The following is a 21,818-nucleotide window of genomic DNA, read 5'->3' on the forward strand; positions in this document are numbered from 1 at the left end:
AGATCCTGTAAAATACATGTTTGAAAGCAAACACATTTCATTATACACTGTGTGCAGAATTATTAGGCAAGTTGATTTTCTGATCATATTTTTTTCCCAAGCACATTTTACCAATTCCAATCCACATCAATCTTAAGAACTACTATTAATATTGTTTTTAATAATTTATAAGTGATATATAATTGTTCATGAAGGCTGGAAATGAAAAATGCCTTATATTCAGGTGTGCAGAATTATTAGGCAGGTTTTCTTTTACAGGCAAAATGAGCCAAAAAAGAGAGGGTCATACAAAAACAGCTGGAAAAGAAAAGACACATGTTAACTTCAAAATAATTAAGAATTAAGGTGAAGAATTAAGTTTGAAACCATCAGGAACCCTTTAGTCTCCAGCGGCACCATTTTCCAGAACTGCAACCTACCTGGAGTCTCCAGAAGTGCAAGGTGTCAGGATCTCAGAGACTTAGATTAGCTAAAGAATCCTAAAAAATGACCCGCTCTTAATAAGAATCACAAGCTGAAGTGTAATAAAGTACATGAAGACTGGGTTTTTATAGGCCTTATAGACAGACAGCTTGAGAGTGACTCTGAAGGACCAGCACCACATCCTCTTGTACCACTGTTTGAAGAATTTATTTTCCAGAATCTGGCAGTAAGGTGTGGGAGTTCACTTTTAGTCCATCTCTTATCCTGAAATGTCCATCTTGCAGAGATGGACTAAATGATCTTCCAAAACTTACTGCCAGATTCTGGAAGATAAATTCTTCACAAAGTGGTACAAGAGGATGTGGCGCTGGTCCTGCTGGTATGTATTTCACAACACTTCAGCTTGTGATTCTTATTAAGAGCAGGTCATTTTTAGGATTCTTTAGCTAATGTAAGTCTCTGAGATCCTGACACCTCACACTTCTGAAGACTCCAGGTAGGTTTCAGTACTGGGAAATGGTGGCGCTGGAGACTAAAGGGTTCCTGATGGTTTCACACTTAATTCTTCACCTTAATTCTTAATTATTTTGCAGTTAACGTGTCTTTGCTTCTCCAGCTGTTTTTGTATGACCCCGCTGACCCAATGAGCATTTCACTGTCCAATGGTCATGCTTTAACTTTGCAATTTTCTAGTATTACATTAGTATTGTGTCCTTCTCATGAGTATTTAATAATTTTTGACTTTTCAGTCTGAGTTAAATCTTATCATTTTATCTGTAAAAGAAAACCTGCCTAATAATTCTGCACACCTGAATACAAGGCATTTTTCATTTCCAGCCTTCATGAACAATTATATATCACTTATAAATGATTAAAAACAATATTAATAGTAGTTATTAAGATTGATGTGGATTGGAATTTGTAAAATGTGCCTGGAAAAAAATATGATCAGAAAATCAACTTGCCTAATAATTCTGCACACAGTGTATGCATTGTTAGTTTTAACTCAATGCAACTTTTATGAGTTTGAAAACTTTTTGTTTTCTGTTAAAAACTTTTATGTTAAACTTTTATGTTAAAAACTTGATTTCACCTAATAGTCATAGTTCTGAAATGTTTCTGAAGGATATTTTTATGCTGTTTTATCCCATTGTGACAACTGATTCTCTAGAAAATATTGTATGGTTTCTTCATGATTGAAATAAACATGTTCAAGTTGATGGTTGTGTCATATTTATATATATCTCCTCACATCTGTCCATTTCTTTCAACAACACTCACCAGAAGTCATTATTTAATCCTTTAAATTTGCTTTATGTATCAGTGCACTTTTCATTTATGTCATTACCAAAACACTATGTCATTACCAGAACAGTATGTCATTACCGCCACGTTGCTTAATTTACAGAAAACATACCTTTAAAACTGTTTTATGTTCAATCTTGAGGTGCTACATGAAAAGCCTAATGAAATACTCATCCACCTATTCAAAGAAAAAACATCTCAAATTAATTTTCCAGAAATTAAACAAAAGTGTGCTTTGATGAACACAGAAAAACACATTTTGATGGTAAGAACAAGAAAATATATGTAATTCACTGAATGGAAACATTTTGTTTTTTATACGTATTGTTGAAGGTTAACAATGTTTACAAGATAAATGAGTTTAAATGATCTCGTTGATACATTCTTTGCATTATGATACTTTTTGATGTTGTGATGGTAATGACGTTTTGCAGTGCCAGTTGGCAAATAGATATAAAATACTCAAATTATATTTAAGCTCAGTCGTGGCCATTATTATATCTTTACATCAAAGCATGTAAACATTGTCATGACATAATTCTAACAAAATTCAAACAAATTTCATTCATCAAAATGGAAGATGGCAAAATAGCCCCCAATTGAAGAATCACCCTAATGAATATAAATATTCAACCCACAACTGTATAATTTTTACAATATGCCATTTTTATATAACATTTAAATATTAAGTAAATAGTAAAGATTATGTAGTGTAAATACTGTATATCTTTTTTCCATATAAACCTCATAAAAAAGACAAACTTATATTGTAATACAGGGTGTTTTTGTGCACTTTATAAAGTTTTGTTTACTGATGTGTTCCTGTACTTATTAATCAGTGTCTGTGTGCTAAATATATATTCCTCATCATGTGGTGTTTTGCGTCTGTACGCCATCTGTTGGACAGACAAACCTGTTTCTAACCTGTGAATGACTAAATGTTGCACCATCAGTTCTGTTGGAAAAATAAAACGTCCACCAAGAAAGAGTCCAAAAGCAGTTTATATCATTTCATTCATTGAAGCACTTGTGATGATCAGATCATGCTGAGAGGCTTCAGTTGCTGTGTTTATTAGCACAGAGCTGCAGAACTGGCAGTATTTTACTGTAAACAAGCCGGGCAAGGTGTAACGGTGTAAGAGTGTGTATTGCATTCATTTTAACTGGTCAAAAATAGCACATCTATGACACAAATTGTGTGATTTATGACACATTAGTGTATAAGAATAACACACTGGTTGAGTTAAAAGTAAAACAAAATGTGATGTGCTTAACTAGACACACGGGTGTGTTAAGATGTAACACGTTGTGTTTTTAAGAGTGACGTCATCCACCGATGGGTTTAAGACATTTTAAAATGTTATGGGTCAGTTTATTTCTGTTGACTTACAGGAAGGTGAGGCCTACTGGAGCTCAATGTTTAGTGCATTCATGATTAATGATGACTTAATCAGCTAAATAGAGCCAGACAGTAACATGCATTAACAGGGGGAGCTCCAAGATGGCGCCGTGGATGGTCGTGTTTCTCTAAGCTGAGAAATAAATCGGGTTTTTCTCACAAATGATTATATAAATTTCAGAAAGTTGCAAACTGTTATCTAAAGGTTGTTGTTGACTGTTGAATTTAATCAAATATTGACATTGGAGCGTCGAAAAAGATTGTAAATCACAAAATCAACCGCTTCGCTACAGTTCAAAACATGGATGGGGATCTTGGCGCAGAGATGGAGATTGACACTACGCAAGAGAAGAGAAACTTTAACGATACTCACTCGTATGCCTGTAAAGTAAAAAACGGAGGAATTTGTGATTCCTGTCCAAATACACCAAGCAAAAATCAACCTCCCAAAAGACAAAAAAAAGTGTTGTCGTCTCATCTTCCAAATAAAGTGAACTCTCTTTGAGTGATGTGCAGGAGAATATCATCCGAATTCTCTCTGAAAAGATCAATGAGAGATCCGACCAGATTGAAAGAATGGTTAAGGAGAATTCTTCCAACATTTAGGCCTTAGGCAAATCTCTTACCTCAGTTCATGATGATGTAATGGTTCTGCAGAAAGAAAATGAAAACCTGAAAAATGCGAATGCTGTCCTAGAAAAAAAGTTCAATGAAATGAACACGAAAATTCACGACCAGGAACGTTACAGCCGCAGATGGTGCCTGCGTTTATACGGACTGTCGGAGCAATCTACTGAAAACGTTAAAATGAGAGTCATGGAAGTATGCAAAGCGGTGGCCTCGGATACGGATAAACGTGCAGTGATCGATGCTCTGGATGTTGCACACCGACTTGGCAGACTCAAAACATCCGATGATGGTAGGAAAGTGAAACCAAGGCCGGTGATCCTGAGATTCATTTCTCGAACAGCGAGAGATTTCATTTGGAAAAACTCAAAAAATAACGAATATCTAACCAGCAAGGGGCTACATACGTTTTAAGGAAGACTTGTCTGCATTCGACATAGAAGCTCGGAATCGTCTCTGGCCGGCTGTAGAGAGAGCAAGAAAGGAAGGCAAGAATGCATACTTCAGCGGAGCAAGGGCTTTCGTTGACGGGAAAGAGATTCGTCCTGAAGGCAACGGTACTACATAGAGTCGGTCGTCTTGTTGCAGTTGGCGGTATTTTCAATGTTAAAACGAATCTCCTTTGTTAATAAATAAGTGGTTGCTTTTGTGTTCAAAACTCGACTAGTATTATAATTGGACGCACTTTAAGTTTTACTTGAATGTTTGCAACTGTTAAAATTCTTGGCAGTCATATGTGAGAATCCCATTATGTTAAAGTTTAAAGTTCCAGGTTTTTTCTTACTCTTGTGGTCCTTTCAGTAATCCTTTGGACTTATGTCTCTTTCTTTATTTTCTATCAATGCCAGAGGTATTCGTGATATCCTAAAGAGAAAAGCTTTGTTTTTGTTTTGCAAACGGAAATGTGTAGATTTTTTGTTTAATTCAGGAAACGCATGCATGTTCTTCAGATACATTGTTTTGGAAAAACCAGTGGGGAAAAGAAATTTGATAAAGAACAATCTGGTTTTATGCGAGGTCGTCATATCAGGAATAATATTAGACTAGTCTTAGATATGATTGATTACAATCACTTTATTGAGGATGACAGTTTTATTTTATTTATCGATTTTTATAAAGCATTTGATACGGTGAACCATAGTTTTATTTTTAAAGTTATAAAATGTTTTGGTTTTGGAGATATGTTTTTGAAAGCAGTTAAAACATTGTATAGTGGATGTAATAGTTCTGTAAAACTCGCTCATGGTAAGATTTGATATTCATCGTGGCATTAGGCAAGGATGCCCCCTCTCTCCTTTTTTATTTCTGTTAGTCACTCAGGTTTTGGCAATATATGTAAAAAGAAATCAGTATAATGGTATCACAGCTTTGGGTGTAGAATTTAAACTTAGCCAGTTTGCTGATGACACTGCAGTTTTTTTGAAAAACAAATTTCAAATACCAAAAATAATTAGATGTATTGAGGCATTCTCTGCTGTTTCAGGCCTTAAAATGAATTGTGATAAATCTGTATTGTTTCCCCTTAAAGATTGCTCCTCTACAGAAATAGAGAACATCCCAGTTAAACACCAATTAATATATCTAGGTGTAGTAATTTGTAAAAATGAAAAACAAAGAAGTCAGTTAAATTTTGAACCAATTATTAAGAAAACTAGGGAGAAATTTAATTTGTGGTTAATGAGGGATATATCGAAATTTGGGAGGGTATTGTTGTCAAAGGTGGAAGGTATATCTAGATCTGTGTATATGTCTTTATCATTGGATGTGCCTCCTAAGATTATTAAAGATTTAGATAAGATACTTTATGACTTTATTTGGAGAGAAAAAACACATTATTTGAAAAAAGAGGTAATTTGTAATCCTAAAGAGCAAGGGGGGCTGGAGGTCTTAGATTATAGTACACTTAATGACACTTTCAAAATTAAACTGTTGATGGAGTTTATGAAGAATAGAGAAAATCCTTGGAACATATTTCCTAATTATATATTTAATACTCTTGGAGGCATAGACTTTTTGTTGAAATGTAATTTTTCTGTCGACAAAATTCCTGTTAAATTGGCTGGTTTTCATAGACAAGCCTTGCTAGCATGGAAATTAATTTACAAGCACAATTTCTCACCCCATAATTATTTCATATGGAATAACAAAGATATACTATTCAAAAACAAATCATTATTCTATCATACTTGGTTCAATGAAGGTATTATGTTAGTAAGACAGTTGCTTAATTCCCATGGGTATTTGTTGTCATATACAGAATTTCTCCAAAAATTTCAATTTCCAGTTAAACCAAGAGAGTTTGCTATTGTTCTTGATGCGATCCCAAAGAGTGTGACATTACTTTTAAAGAATTCTAGTTCAGTGGAAATCAAAATGGATAATCCTTGTCAGAATATTTTCATTGATAATGTTGATGTTCTAAAACAACAATGTAGTAACAAGGTTATAAGAAATGCTCTTTGTTCTGTGTCTTTTCCTACTGCAAGATTGTTTTGGTCTTCTTTATTTGGTAATATCTCTTGGGTTAAAGCATGGAAACTTTCAAATAAGTTCTGTATCAGTAACAAAATTAGGGAAGTGTCTTACAAAATACTTCATAGAATTTATCCTGCTAAGCATGTTTTTTGAAAGAAGCAAGAGCAGGAAGTGCGGTCCATCACCATCGACAAGAGCAGGAAGTGCGGTCCATCACTTCTGCCTGCCAGCTGCTGCCTGCCAGCTGTCTGATCTACGCTCGGAGCTTCGTGGAGATTATCCTAAATCCTTCTCTTTATTCCTATTCGCATAATATAACTTTCTTATTTTTCACCTGATTACTTAACCTATTGCATAGTATTACTAAACGGAACGATTTATTACTAGCAATCCACCAGCGTAATCACCTAGTGTTAGCCATAGCCTGCTAGCTACCGTCTACTTTCTTTTTTTCCTCTAAACCTACCTTCCTTGTCGATTGAATGGCGGATTTATCCGATGTATGTTATTCTGATCTGTCCTCGCCAGATCGGGAAGCTGTGGAGACGTTGCTGCCCGGCATTCATCGATCCACCGCGAGGTACAGCGTCCCGCACATCACCCTCGCCCCAGGCACCGGCAAGCGACCGAGACATCCAGCCAGCGAGTCCCGTGTGCGTTGCAGTTTTTCGGACGGCGTTCATCAAACACACGGTCAGTCATGTCCGACGATTATCATGTGTAGTAAATGCAACATGTACAGCTTAGCTCTTTCTGTCAGCAGTGAGACTTACACATGTGATAAATGCAGGGATATTGTCAGGCTGACAGAGAGAATCTCAGAATTAGAGACACGCATCCAAACTTTAATTGAGGATAGTGAGAATGAAAGGGCCTTAGATACTGCTTTGGATGCGACTAGCCTAGTAAACACTACACATTCGGTTCCGGTTGTAGAAGCCACGCAGCAGGCTAACTGGGTGACTGTGAGGCGGCATAATGGCAAGAACAAACACCACTCTTCCGTTCCGATTAGAACATCAAACAGGTTCTCCCCACTCAGTGACGCACCCACTGAGAATCCTGTTGAAAGTGCCCTAGTAATTGGCGATTCTATTACACGGAACGTGAAAATAGAGACACCAGCCACCATAGTCACATGTTTGCCGGGGGCCAGAGCACCTGACATCAAAGCAAATTTAAAAGTGCTGGCTAATGCTAAACGTAAATATTCTAAAATCATTATCCACGTCGGCACAAATGATGTTCGACTTCGCCAGTCGGAGATCACTAAAATTAACATTAAAGAGGTGTGTGAACTCGCAAATTCAATGTCAGCAAAAGTAATTTGTTCTGGCCCTCTTCCTGTTCGTCGGAGTGATGAGATAGTTAGCAGGTTATCATCACTCAATGGCTGGCTGTCTAAGTGGTGTGCGCAGAATAATATAGGTTTCATAGACAATTGGAAAAGCTTTTGGGGCAGACCTGATCTGTTGAAAAGAGATGGTATTCATCCCTCCCGGGATGGTGCTGCTCTTCTCTCTAGAAATTTGGCAAATAGTCTTAGAGCTGAAACATGACAAACCAGGGCCCAGATCAGGACGCAGACAAACTGGCTAAACCGACCGTCTGCTAGCCGCCTCACGTCACATAACTCAGATAATTCACAGCACATAGAAACACTTTCACCTAGATATTATCACATAGAGACTGTGTCTGTACCTCGAACTAGTAAATACAAAAAACTTCCAAAACCTTTTAAGGGTAAAAATTTAATTGATGTTCAAAAAATGAAAATCACAGATAAATCAGATAAACAAATGATAAAGCTTGGGTTACTGAATATTAGATCTATTTCTTCAAAAGCACTTATTGTAAATGAAATTATCACAGACAATAAACTAGACTTGCTGTGTTTGACAGAAACCTGGCTAAAACCAGACGATTACATTACTTTAAATGAATCTAGTCCTCAAGGTTATGATTATCGACACAATCCTCGACAGAAAGGCAAAGGGGGAGGTGTTGCTGTAATTTATAGTAATATATTCAGAATCATTCAAAAGAATTTCAAATATAATTCCTTTGAAGTGATGGTGCTTTATGTAACATTATGTAAGTTGACATTTGTGCTGGCTACTGTATACAGGCCACCAGGGCACCATACTGACTTTATCAAAGAATTTGCTGAGTTTCTATCAGAGTTAGTACTGGCTGCGGATAAAGTCCTTGTTGTTGGTGATTTTAATATCCATGTAGATAATAATAAAGACGCATTTGGATTGGCATTTGCAGATATTTTAAACTCTATTGGAGTTAAACAACACGTGTCAGGACCCACTCATTGTCGTAATCATACCCTAGATCTAATACTGTCGCATGGAATAGATATTGATGCTGTTGAAATTCTACAGCAGAGCGATGATATATCAGATCATTATTTAGTCTCGTGTATAATACAATTAGCCAAGGCTACAAAACCACCACCCAGCCATAAATATTGTAGAAAAATCACGTCTGCCACTAAAGATTGCTTTATAAATAATCTCCCGAGCAGTTTCATCGCCTTAGTATACCTGACAACATAGAAGAACTCGATGCTGCAACAGAAACTATTGGCTCTCTCTTTTCCAGCACATTAGATGCGGTCGCTCCTTTACGTCTAAAGAAGATTAAGGAAACTAATCCAACGCCGTGGTATGATGAGCACACTCGGGCTCTAAAACGAGCTGTTAGAAAAGCTGAACGTAGTTGGAAGAAAACAAAACTAGAAGTTTTTCGCCTTTCGTGGAAAGAAAAAATGATTGAGTACAGAACAGCCATAAGAAATGCTAGATCTACTTATTTTTCAAATCTCTTAATAGAAAACAAACATAATCCTAGGTATTTATTTGACACAGTGGCTAAATTAACTAGAAACAGAGATTCAACTGCTGACGTTTCCATAGAGCACAGCAGTAATGACTTTATGAACTTCTTTACTTGCAAGATTGATAATATTAGAGAAAAATTATAAACATGCAACCGTCTACAGTTTCTCTTCAGACAGTGCACTGTAGTGTCCCTGAGGTAAAACTAGAATCATTCGCCGCTATAGGAGAGGAAGAATTATCTAAACTTATCAAATCATCAAAATCAACGACATGTATGTTAGACCCAATGCCGACTAAACTACTGAAAGAAATGCTTCCAGAGGTCGTAGGTCCACTTCTTGATATAATTAATTCATCTTTAACACTAGGACACGTGCCAAAAACCTTTAAGCAGGCTATTATCAAACCTCTTATTAAAAAACCTCAACTAGATCCGAGAGATATAGTAAATTACAGGCCAATCTCGAATCTACCTTTTCTGTCAAAGATACTAGAAAAGGCAGTTTCAACACAACTGTGTTCCTTTTTAGAAAGAAATGGAATCTGTGAGGATTTCCAGTCAGGATTTAGACCATACCATAGTACTGAGACTGCTCTCGTTAGAGTTACAAACGATCTACTCCTATCATCCGATCGTGGCTGTATTTCTCTATTAGTGTTATTAGATCTCAGTGCTGCTTTTGACACTATCGATCATAACATTCTTTTAAAAAGACTTGAAAACTATATTGGCATTAGTGGAATTGCTTTGGCATGGTTCAAATCATACTTATCTGACCGTTATCAGTCTGTGGTAGTTAATGAAGAGATGTCGTATCGATCACAGGTTAAATATGGGGTACCACAAGGCTCAGTATTAGGACCGTTGCTTTTCACTCTGTACATGCTGCCCTTAGGAGAGATAATTAGGAAGCATGGTGTTAGTTTTCACTGCTACGCTGACGATACTCAGCTCTATATTTCCTCGCGCCCTGACGAAACCTACAAATTCACAAAACTAACAGAATGCATAGCTGACATTAAAAACTGGATGACAAGAAATTTCTTATTATTAAATTCAGAAAAAACTGATTTCCTAATCTTTGGACCAAAAACTTCCTCACGAAAAAACCTTGAATACTCTCTAACACTTGACGGGTGCTCCATTAAACCTTCGTCCTCAGTTAGGAACCTGGGTGTGCTCTTTGATACCAATCTTTCATTTGAAAGTCATGTTTCTAGTATCTGTAAAACCGCCTTCTTCCATCTAAAAAATATATCTAAATTACGACATATGCTCTCAATGACAAATGCGGAACAGTTGGTTCATGCATTCATGACCTCAAGACTAGATTATTGTAACGCTCTACTGGGTGGTTGTTCTGCTCGGCTTTTAAACAAACTACAGTTGGTTCAAAATGCGGCAGCTAGAGTTCTTACTAGAACCAGAAAGTATGACCATATTAGCCCAGTTCTGTCAACATTACATTGGCTCCCTATTAAACATCGTATAGATTTTAAAATCTTGCTACTTACTTATAAAGCTCTAAATGGTTTAGCTCCCCAGTACCTAAGTGAGCTCTTAATGCATTATAGTCCTTCACGTTTATTGCGATCTCAGAATTTAGGCCAGTTGATAATACCCAGAATATCAAAATCAACTGAAGGCGGCAGATCATTTTCCTATTTAGCACCTAAACTCTGGAACAATCTTCCTAGCATTGTTCGGGAAGCAGACACACTCTGTCAGTTTAAATCTAGACTAAAAACACATCTCTTTGCTCTTGCATACACATAACACATCATCAATACATTAACATTTTTCAAATCCGTTAAAGGATTGTTACGCTGCAATAATTAGGTCGGCCGGAACCGAGAACATTTCCTATAACACTAGATATACCTGTACATCAGAACAAGAATGGCATCTACGCTAATATCTGTCTCTCTGCTTATCCTGAGGTTTGCCGGGTGCTGGATCCAGGCCGTATCCAGGTCAGATGGAGAACCTGCGTCTGGACCTGACTACAACGTAGCCCAGGATCCCCGTATCCGCTTGCATATATTTATATATAATCGATTTTTAATCTCTATAATAAAAATGTACAATTCAGATTTTGATCTCCATATACATTTACATATATATATCTTCCAAGGGGTTTTTTCCCTCCTAGGACTTTTTTCCCAGTGCTAGCACGCTGGGTTTTTCTCCTAGGGGGTTTTTTCCACCCCTGGAAGTCAGCCGACATTGGCTTAATGTAGCACCATCTTGTATATGTTACATATTACCACGCTTGTTTGTACAGTTTTAACCACTTCCCTTTTTTTCTGTGCTTCTAATATGTAAAGCTGCTTTGAAACAATTACCAATTGTAAAAGCGCTATATAAATAAATTTGACTTGACTTTGACTTGAAAGATTTAAGCTCAATATTTCCTATACCTGTGAATTTTGTGGACAAGAAAAAGAAACTATTTTGCATTTGTTTTTTTCATTGTATTTATACAAGATTATTTTGGAAAGATTTAGAATTCTATATAAATAGGAAACTTGATTGTATGATGGAAATTTGTGTATTTGATGTACTTTTTTATACAGAAAATGAAAACTTGAATTGTAAAGAATTACATATTATACATTTGTTTATTTTATTAGGAAAATACCATATACATAAGAAGAAGTGGGCTCAATGCAAACCAAATTTTTCACATTTTATAAATGACTTCAAATTGCATGTAAATCTCTTGGAACAAACCAAAAACAAAAAAGCACTGAAAACATGTAATGCTTTGGAAGCACTGAAATTTATGTAATTTTATTTTATTTTATTTATTTATTTATTTTTTACTCTTTTTCCCTGAAAGCTAATGTTAATATGATATGAACGTGCATATGTAATACCTCTTGTTCTTGTGGCATTGAATTAAAAAAAAAAAAAAAACATGCATTAACAAATAAATGGGAAGTTAGTTTAACTGGCTGTATTTTCACTTCACTTCAATAAAGAGCAGCTTCACATCAGTGCATCTGTCATTTTACTACTGAAGCAGTTTTGAAGAGTTTGCCTTTTCATATTTGTGGACTGAATCCGAGGAAGATGTTTCACCCTGTTTTGCTCTGCTTGTGTTTGTGGTGTCTGGTTGGTGAGTTTTAATGTGTTTTAATTACTTCAGTTGTTTCTGTTCTGGTACCATGTGATAAATCACTGGTTAATTTAGTCAGAGAGGATCAACATTCACTGTTACAGGTGTCAGGCCAGTACTAAAAGAGGCGCATTACTGGTTTGTTTGCGATCAGTTATTCTGAATTTTGAATTTCAAATATATTTAGGATAAAAATTCTCACAGACATCAAGAATCAGCATATGAATCCCAACAATGGTGACATGTTTCATGACACAATGCATGCTGGGAGACTCCATAGTGTAAAACTTATGGCTCTCATCATGCATTACGCCATTATTGAGATTCATATGCTGATTCTTGATATCTGTGTGTATTCAGATGGTGTCCATTTAAGTTATTTCTCAAGTTATGATCACCAGTGATGAATATCAGGATGTGCAGTGACAGAGCTACTGTAATCTATTATATGCAGATCTTAAAACACAACCTATAAAACCAGAAACTAGACTCTGAATAAGATCAGTAAATGAGACATTACATGATGATTACATCCTTATCATCAATCCAACATCATCTGATCTCATTTTATATTATTGTTATTGCCATAACAAACACAGTGAAAACAAAAGGTAATGTTAAAAAGTCAAGAGTCAAACTGCCTAACTAAAGCAAGCACTAACCGCTGTGATGGTGACTTCAGCCAGAACCTATTTTCAATATCTCATCAGCATCTAAACCTCTGTTCATTCTCAGTAAGATCTTTTGTAAACGTGTGACAGAAATAAAGTCAGTCTGGTTAGTAATAAGTGAAGCTGGTAATGCTGTTTGTGGAGATGTTTGATCAGATCTTCAGAGATTTAATGTCTTTTATCTTCAGTTGATTTCATCTAAGGCTGTGGCTGAAGAAAGCTCTAGTTTTCATTTTTCCTGTTCTTGTTGTTCCTCTGTCCTTCAGTGATTCTTCTTGTTAACAGCAGATTAATGACTAATCATAACTTAATTAATCACTTAATTATCTACTTAACTTCAACACTGATTCAGTGATTCTTAGTGTGGACTCATATGAACCCCAACAGTGTAATGCAGCACATTTGAGTTTCCGGAAGAAATTTGTTCTTGTGCGTCATTCAGGTTTGGTTGAGCTTCTGCTTATGTGCGCTATGATAAATCATACAGTTTAGAGGTTACACAGGGCTGTCATTAAAATGTTACCTGTTGATCAAGCTTGTTAAAAAGATCTCTTTTCAAAAAGCCCCCTGTCTTTCTCTGTACATCTTCAGAAGTTGTGGTGTATGTTGGTGTAACGATGATCTGAATGTATCGAGGAGGCCCTCATTGGTAATGCGTTTGAACTCATTAAATATCTGATGAGAGAATAAACAGGTTTCAGCTATAAAATTGTTTAACAAACATAAAAACATCACAAAAAACTACAGCTAAAATACTTCCTTGTTAACACCAATTCCTGAAGGTAACTATCATGCAGCCAAAGTAGCTATACTTGCCTCGTTTAAACATCTGCACACTGGGAAACCCATCCCTATTAAAGGAATAATAAGCTGTAAAACTACAGCAGTCATTTATCTTATAACACACCCATGGGGGAAATCATATGTCGGTAAAGCAACTCGCGAGCTGAAAACGCGCATTGCTGAGCATCGTAGCACAATGCGATGTAGAAACATGAACTATCCATTGGTTGCACATTTTGTTGAGTCTAACATCCCATTGCCTCTCTACGTTATGTAGGTATCGAGCAATTTCCTTTACCGAGGAGAGGTTGATCGTATTTTACTCAAACATGAAGCTTACTGGATACATAATTTAAGAACAGATGCTCCTTACTGTCTGAATGTCAACTTTGATCTAAGCTGTTTTCTATAAATGTTTTTTACTTTTTGATGTTGGTGAAGTTTCTGTTGACAAATGTTGGATGATGTTGTTGTGTATTTATTCTTTTCATGTTCTATTTTGACAGTTTTTTTAGAATGATCAATTGATTGATTGTATATTTAATTGGGATTAATTGTATGCACCTGTTAATGATTGTCTATTTATGCTCTCTTTACTTGAAGCGAAATTATACCTTGACAAAGGATTTGTGCCGAAACGTTGGTGAATAAAACTTTGTGAGTGTGCAGTCATATCTTTCATAAGACTATTACTTCTACCTCATTCTGAAGAAACAGGGCAGGCCATCGTTCCAGCACCTCAGACACCATTGGCACCACTTCCCCAATCTCTTGAAAATGTCAGGCTCATTTTCTGACTGATGAGGATCTCATTTTTAGTCCTATTCTTTAGTTCCTCTACCAACATGAATCTTTCCTCCTCCAGTGTATCATCAGACTGGCCTGTACACTCTTAGAAAGGATGTGTTAAAACTAAATCATACTGTGTTAAATTCTTACACATAAATGGGTGAGTTTAGGGACAACACTCGTTGTGTTCATTCTGACACATTCAGTGAGTGAATGATTTTAACACAGTAAATGTGTCAGGAAGGTTAGCCAGAGGTGTAGTCAAGACCAGACCCTCCAAGACCGAGACCAAGACCAATCAAGAGGGAAGTTAATGAGATAATTAAGTCATTAATCAAGCAGTAGTGATGAACACCTGCTGTTAACAAGCAGAATCATTGAAGGAAAGAGAAACACAACAACAAAATAAAACACCTGTGCTATTTTTGAACACAAAGATCAAATTTGCAATGGTCTCTTTATCAAGTCCAGTCAAAAAACATCACTGTTTGTGTTTTGGGACAACACTTGTGTTAATTTTGACACATTCACTGTGTCAAACACAGACATTCAGAATGTGTCAAAAAGCATTTGTTAAAAACGGACTCAAATTGGCTAAATTCTTACACATCAGCGTGTGAGTTTAGGGACAACACTCATTGTGCTAATTTTGACACATTCATTGTGTGATGATTTGAACACAGTAAATGTGTCAGAAATGTGATCTATTATGAAGCAGAATCACCAAAGGAGAAAATCACAATTTTAAGTCACCACAATGGAGATTAGTGTTTTCACATAATCATCATTTGATCTGAATCACTGAACTCATTTAGAGCCCAATCTCTGAGTTAGATTTACATTGTTGATTACAGCAGAACTGTGATTCTACAGCAGAAGATCTGCTTTATCAATATAATCCAAAATATTTCTTAAAAATTGGTCACAATGGTGAGAAAAATAAAGCATGTTGCAGTGCATTCTGGGTGCCAAAATTCATCCATGGCTCCCATCATGCATTGCTACATGAATAAATTATTAGCTGAATTGTCTTAGAAATTTCCTTTATTCTCACTATTTTATTCTGTTCTGTTTTCATGTGACTTTTTAGCAGGTTGTTTTCTAATGTTCAGAGTTGATCTGTTGATCAGAATATGCTGCTTGTCACCGTCGTTGAGATTCACAGGCTGATTCTTGATGTCTATGTGTGTCTGAATGAAAACTTTTAGTTTTTTACTTTTTAGTCTTCATATGATCAGATTGTCATGACGCTGCTGGAGCAAATGCTGCAGAAACACAAGAGCAGTAGAAAGTTTAAATGCAGTAATAACACTAAACCCAAACAATCAGTGATGAGGTTCCAGATGTGATCAATGAATCAAACCACTCTGTGATGCTCATATTGCTAATAAGTATAAGCATCTGATTTCTGGCTTTATTTAACACAAATGTCTTTTTTAAACACAGTGTTAAAACAGTCCCAAATGGTGACTTTAAAAATATATTATTTTCAATTATAAATAAATAAATAAGTGAAGCTGGTACAGCTGTTTTTGGAGTTGTTTAATCAGATCTTGAGAGATTTAATTTAATTGTTTGCAGCTTATGTTTCAGTGGCTGAAATCAGATCAATTATTAATTAAATTTGAATGAAACTCAACAATCTCAACAAAACATGGCTGAAACATTTGAAATAAAAGAATTATTTACAATTGACAAGAACATGATATCTGAAGAACAATGATATAACAAGAACAATTTTTTTGTTGTTGCTGTTTTGTTTAACTAAGAAATAAGTCAAGTTAGATTAAATGAACATGAGCTGTGGTATTGAAAAGTTAAAAAAATAAGTTACTTTACTTTTGTAAAGTTATTCCAACTAAACTTTATAAGTTCAAATAACTACAGTTGTCAAGTTGAAAATACTTAAAACTCTAAGCATATACAACTTAACTGAGTCGATGTAAAAAGATAACTCAAAAAAGTTAGAAATTTCCTGTTTTTTGTTTTTGTTTTGTTTTGTTTTTTGTACAGTGTATAGATGTACTGTAAAGATACCATGGTATCTTTACAGTAACATACTGCAGATTACAGTAAATAACTGTACAATCAACAGTAAATAATTTACTGTACAAAGCCTGTATACGTTGTAACAGTGTGATTAAAAGTATTTCAGTGAAGCTTCATCAAACCAACATCAAACATACCTGAAGAAAAAAGATTAAAGCTTTAAAATCACTTGGTGTTAAAGAATTGAAGGTATTGATTGAGGGAGATTCAGTCACTCTAAACTCTGATCTTACTGAAATCAAGGATGATGATGTGATTCAGTGTTGGTTTGGAAAAGAAGACACTTTAATAGCTGAAATCTATAAACGGGCCGACAGATTCACTGTATATGATGACAGACTGAAACTGGACAATCAAACTGGATCTCTGACCATCACAAACACCAGAATTGAAAATGATGGACATTATAAACTACAGATCAACAATGTGAAGAAGTATTTTACTGTCATTGTCATTGGTGAGTTAAATATCAGTTTTACCTGTTTTATATTTTAATCAGCTCAAAGATACAATTATTGATCCAGTGTCCATTTTGCTTCAGTTGTTTAATGATGATGTTCATTTCAAATGTAAATTTCAAACCATTTACTTTTGTAATATTAGCCATTATGCTCTATTTTTGGCTGTTGCAGTTCCACTGTTGGACACTGGGTGGAGCGTGGGTTTAATTGGTATAGGGAGCTAGAGAGTAAGAGACGTTTGGTGTTTTTTATGCAACAATAACAAATACAAAAACAAGACAGTAATGAACAATAATAGACAATAATGAGGGTTACAAAACAAAACCAGGAAACAGAGGAAGTCCAGGGGTCAGAAAGAAAAAGTACTGCATATTTTTATTCCATTCACTCCACTGAAGCATTGTTAAAGTTAATGAGAAGTTAATTGAGTGATGATAGACCATTATTGAAGACACCTGATGATAACAAGTTTCTAAGTCACTATAATTGAGATCAGTGTTTGCTTTAGTTGAGCTCTTGACCCTTGACTTTTTAATAGTAGATTTTGCTTGGCTTATGTAATTGAGTTATCTCAACAATCTCAACAATAGTGAGAATAATAAAACATGTGGCAGTACACTTGGGCTTCATTAACTACACTGTTAGACCTTGCTGTAAAAAATGGCCAAATTCTGACAGTAACAAACCATTTTCCATTAAAACAGTAATATACTGTAGAAAATAATGCATTCTGGGTAATATCTGTCATCTTAGAGAAGTAGCCTATAGGAATATACTGTGAGTTAACATCGCTCAAAGTCGACACTCAGAGGCTGTGTACTAAATCACACCCTATACCCTCATTCACTATTCCCTACATTAGTTCACTAATATAGTCCACTTGACAGAGTGAATGAAAAGAAGTGAGTGAATTCAGACACTGATGAACACCTGATTAGCAGAATCACTGAAGGACAGAGAAACAAGACCTGAAAAAAGAGAAGAGACGAGCAGAAACACAAGAAATACAACTGAGTATGAAACCAGTTCACAAACCAGTTTGACATTATTTCTTTCATACATGTACAGAAGTTCTTGTTGAGAATTAACAGATATTTTATTGAAAATAAAAATGTATTGAAGTTTGCAGTCACCATCGTGGTGACCAGTGTCTGCTTTAGTTGGGCTCTTGACTCTTTAACATTATCTTTCTCTGGCTGCTGTGACTGAGTGTTTATAAAACACATTTGATATGGCAGGGAAAAGCCAACATGAAGTTGATCAGGTGTTTTGTCTGTTGTGATGATGCTGTAATAATCTTGGACTTGTTTAATTCACTGATCTATTTCTGTGTCTAGGCTTTAAATTAATGGGTATTTTATCTTTATTAATTGTACTATATCTGTGATTCAACAGCATAAGAACCAGTAACATTTCAGTAATCAGTGATTTAGGAATTTAGGAGAATATATAAGTCCTATAATGCATAATATATTTTGAGCTCCTGCATAACTTTTGAGCCAATTCAGGGTGTGTGGCCCTTTAAATCTCGTGCTCCATGCCCCAAGAGCTCGCGCTTGCCTTAAACAACATAAAAAAAGTTCACACAGCTAATATAATTCTCAAAATGGATCTTTACAAAGTGTTCGTCATGCAGCATGTCTTATCGCGTAAGTACAGTGTTTATTTGGATGTTTACATTTGGTTATGAATGAGTTTGATAGTGCTCCGTCGCTAAAGCTAACATTACACACTGTTGGAGAGATTTATAAAGAATGAAGTTGTGTTTATGAATTATACAGACTGAAAGTGTTTAAAAATGAAAATAGCGACGGCTCTCTTGTCTCCGTGAATACAGTAATAAACGATGGTAACTTTAACCACATTTAACAGTACATTAGCAACATGCTAACAAAACATTTAGAAAGACAATTTACAAATATCACTAAAAATATCAGGATATCATGCATCATGTCAGTTATTATTGCTCCATCTGCCATTTTTCACTATTTTTCTTGCTTGCTTACCTAGTCTGATGATTCAGCTGTGCACAGATCCAGACGTTAATACTGGCTGCCCTTGTCTAATGCCTTGAACATGGGCTGGCATATGCAAATATTGGGGGCATACATATTAATGATCCTGACTGTTACGTAACAGTCGGTGTTATGTTGAGATTCGCCTGTTCTTCAGAGGTCTTTTAAACAAATGAGATTTATATAAGAAGGAGGAAACAATGGAGTTTGAGACTCACTGTATGTCATTTCCATGTACTGAACTCTTGTTATTTAACTATGCCAAGATAAATTCAATTTTGAATCTAGGGCACCTTTAATGATGATATTCATTTCAAATTTAAATTTCAAACCATTTACTTTTGTAAATAACTATTATTTACTTTGTAAATAACTAACTATATACCTGTTTCTGTTTGTTCTGCATGTGTGTGTTTGATGATACAGTTGAAATATCAGTGACGGAGGGAGATTCAGTCACTATAAACTCTGAAATTACTGAAATGAAGGATGATGAAGTGATTCAGTGGAAGTTTAGATACACTTTAATAGCTGAAATCAATGTAACGGCCGACAGATTCACTGTATATGATGATGTTCTTGATGGGAGATTCAGAGACAGACTGAAACTGGACAATCAAACTGGATCTCTGACCACAAACACCACAACTGAACATGCTGGAGTTTATCAACTACAGATCAACAGTGTGAGGATTGTTTTCTTTGTCACCGTCTCTGGTGAGTTAAAGGGTTACACTGTAAAAAATATTTTTGCTCTGACTCAGTTTAGTTGTATTTACGTAGAATATTATGTAGAATATTAAAGGATTAGTCCACTTTTAAATAAACTTTTCCTGATAATTTACTCACCCCCAGGTCATCCAAGATGTTCATGTCTTTCTTTCTTCAGTCGAAAAGAAATGAAGGTTTTTGATTAAAATATTCCTGGATTATTCTCCTTATAGTGGACTTCAGTGGACTCCAAACGGTTGAAGGTCAAAATTACATTTTCAGTGCAGCTTCAAAGGGCTTTAAACAATTCCAGATGAGGAATAAGAGTCTTATCTAGAGAAACGATCAGTCATTTAAAAAAAAAAACAACAACTTTATTTCCCTATTCTACTTACGGAAAAAAAAATGGAACTGGCGCCGCATTCGTTCCTTAAGTTGAATAGAGAAGGCATAGGACATTCAGCGTAAGCTTTTTGAAGAATGTGGAAAGCGGAAGTACGTTCAAGGCAATATTTTGCGTTTATAAAGCACATACAGTTGTATTTTTTTCTAAAATGACCGATCATTTCTCTAGATAAGACCCTTATTCCTCGTCTGGTATCGTTTAAAGCTCTTTGAAGCTGCACTGAAACTTTAATTTTGACCTTCAACCATTGAAGTCCACTATATGGAGAAAAATCCTGGAATGTTTTAATCAAAAACCTTCATTTCTTTTCGACTGAAGAAAGAAAGACATGAGCATATTGGATAACATGGGCGTGAGTAAATTATCAGGAAAAGTTTATTTGAAAGTGGACTAATCCTTTAAGTATGTTCAACTTGCCAAATATAAGGTTGTTTGAACAAGTTTAGTTGGATTAACTTTATGAATGTAAGGTGAACTTACTTTTTTAAGTTTTCAGTACAAACGTTCCCTGTAAAATGATTTTTGTTCACTCAACTTAACTTTTTGAGGAACTAATTTCCACTTACTTCTTTAAGTTTTAATTACTTAGAATATTAAGTATTTTTAACTTGACAAATTTGGTTATTTAAGCTAGTTTTCAATACCAAAGTTCATGTTCATGTAACCTAATGTGGCTTCTTTTATTAATTCAACCAAATAAATAATTATCAATTGTCAATCGTAAAGAATGCTTTTATTTCAAATGTTTCAGCAATGTTTCAGTTTAATGAACCACTTTATTCCCATTTAAATTCATTTCTACTGCAAATAATAACTGATCTGATTTCAGCCACTGAAACATCAACTGCAAATCAAATCAAAGACATTTCTCAAGATCTGAGCAGAGGATTAAACAACTCCAAAAACAGTTAAATCAACTCTGCTTGGAGTACATATGGTCCCTCTCTAAATAGTGTTAAAGTAACACTGAAGCAGAGTTAAAGTTAATGAGATAATTAAGCAATTAATTAAGTGATGATTGAACATTAGTGATGAACACCTGCTGTTAACAAGCAGAATCACTGAAGAAAAGACAAACACAAGAACTACAACTGACTTCAGCCAAAAACATTTAACTGAAATCAACCGAAGGTAAAAGACTTTAAATCTCTCAAGATCTGATTAAAAGATCTGATTTTCACGTTGTGTAATGACTTTTTGCTGGAAATGTTGGAATATGAGCACTGGATGTGGATGAAGCGGATCCCACGGGAATAACATGTTTAATCCGGCTCTGATCATGACCGGTCTGGCTGATGAAGCTGTGCTGATGTTTCTGGACGCTGGGCAGTATGATCTCCACATTCTCATGTACGCCGCCATCTTCATTCACAATTATAATCTTTATAATATTTGAAGAGTTTGGTTCCAAAACGCAATAACTCCATTTTGACTCATTTGAGTAAAAAAGTGTTTTCTTTACCTAGAAAGCGGCAAGATGAAAACCACTATTTTTTTAACTTTATAAGTGGTCTCATGAAGCAGGAAAAATTAACATGTTTTATTTAATATTTAGTATTAAACAATACTTAGTTTATGTGAAATATAAATATAAAAGGAATTGATACATATATATATACAAAATAAATTAAAATACATACAAAATATTAATATAAATTATAACTCTGTAATCATTTAATTTGGACTACATATGCTGTAAAGATATATATTTATTTATATATTTTGGTTTC

General features: G+C 35.2%; 1 protein-coding gene across 1 annotated transcript; it reads left to right on the top strand.

The window, feature by feature from the left end:
- The first annotated feature begins 3,772 nt into the window (after nt 1-3,772).
- Nucleotides 3,773-8,439, top strand: LOC137028232 (uncharacterized). The gene is made up of 3 exons (XM_067397002.1): nt 3,773-4,046; nt 4,147-4,311; nt 6,758-8,439. Exons 1-3 carry the CDS (start codon nt 3,773-3,775, stop codon nt 7,786-7,788), a joined length of 1,470 nt encoding a protein of 489 aa, XP_067253103.1. The 3' UTR covers nt 7,789-8,439.
- The last annotated feature ends 13,379 nt before the right edge of the window (nt 8,440-21,818 follow it).

The sequence above is a fragment of the Chanodichthys erythropterus genome, chromosome 10 (genome assembly GCF_024489055.1).
Source record: "Chanodichthys erythropterus isolate Z2021 chromosome 10, ASM2448905v1, whole genome shotgun sequence".
In the NCBI taxonomy this organism is placed as follows: Eukaryota; Metazoa; Chordata; class Actinopteri; order Cypriniformes; family Xenocyprididae; genus Chanodichthys; species Chanodichthys erythropterus.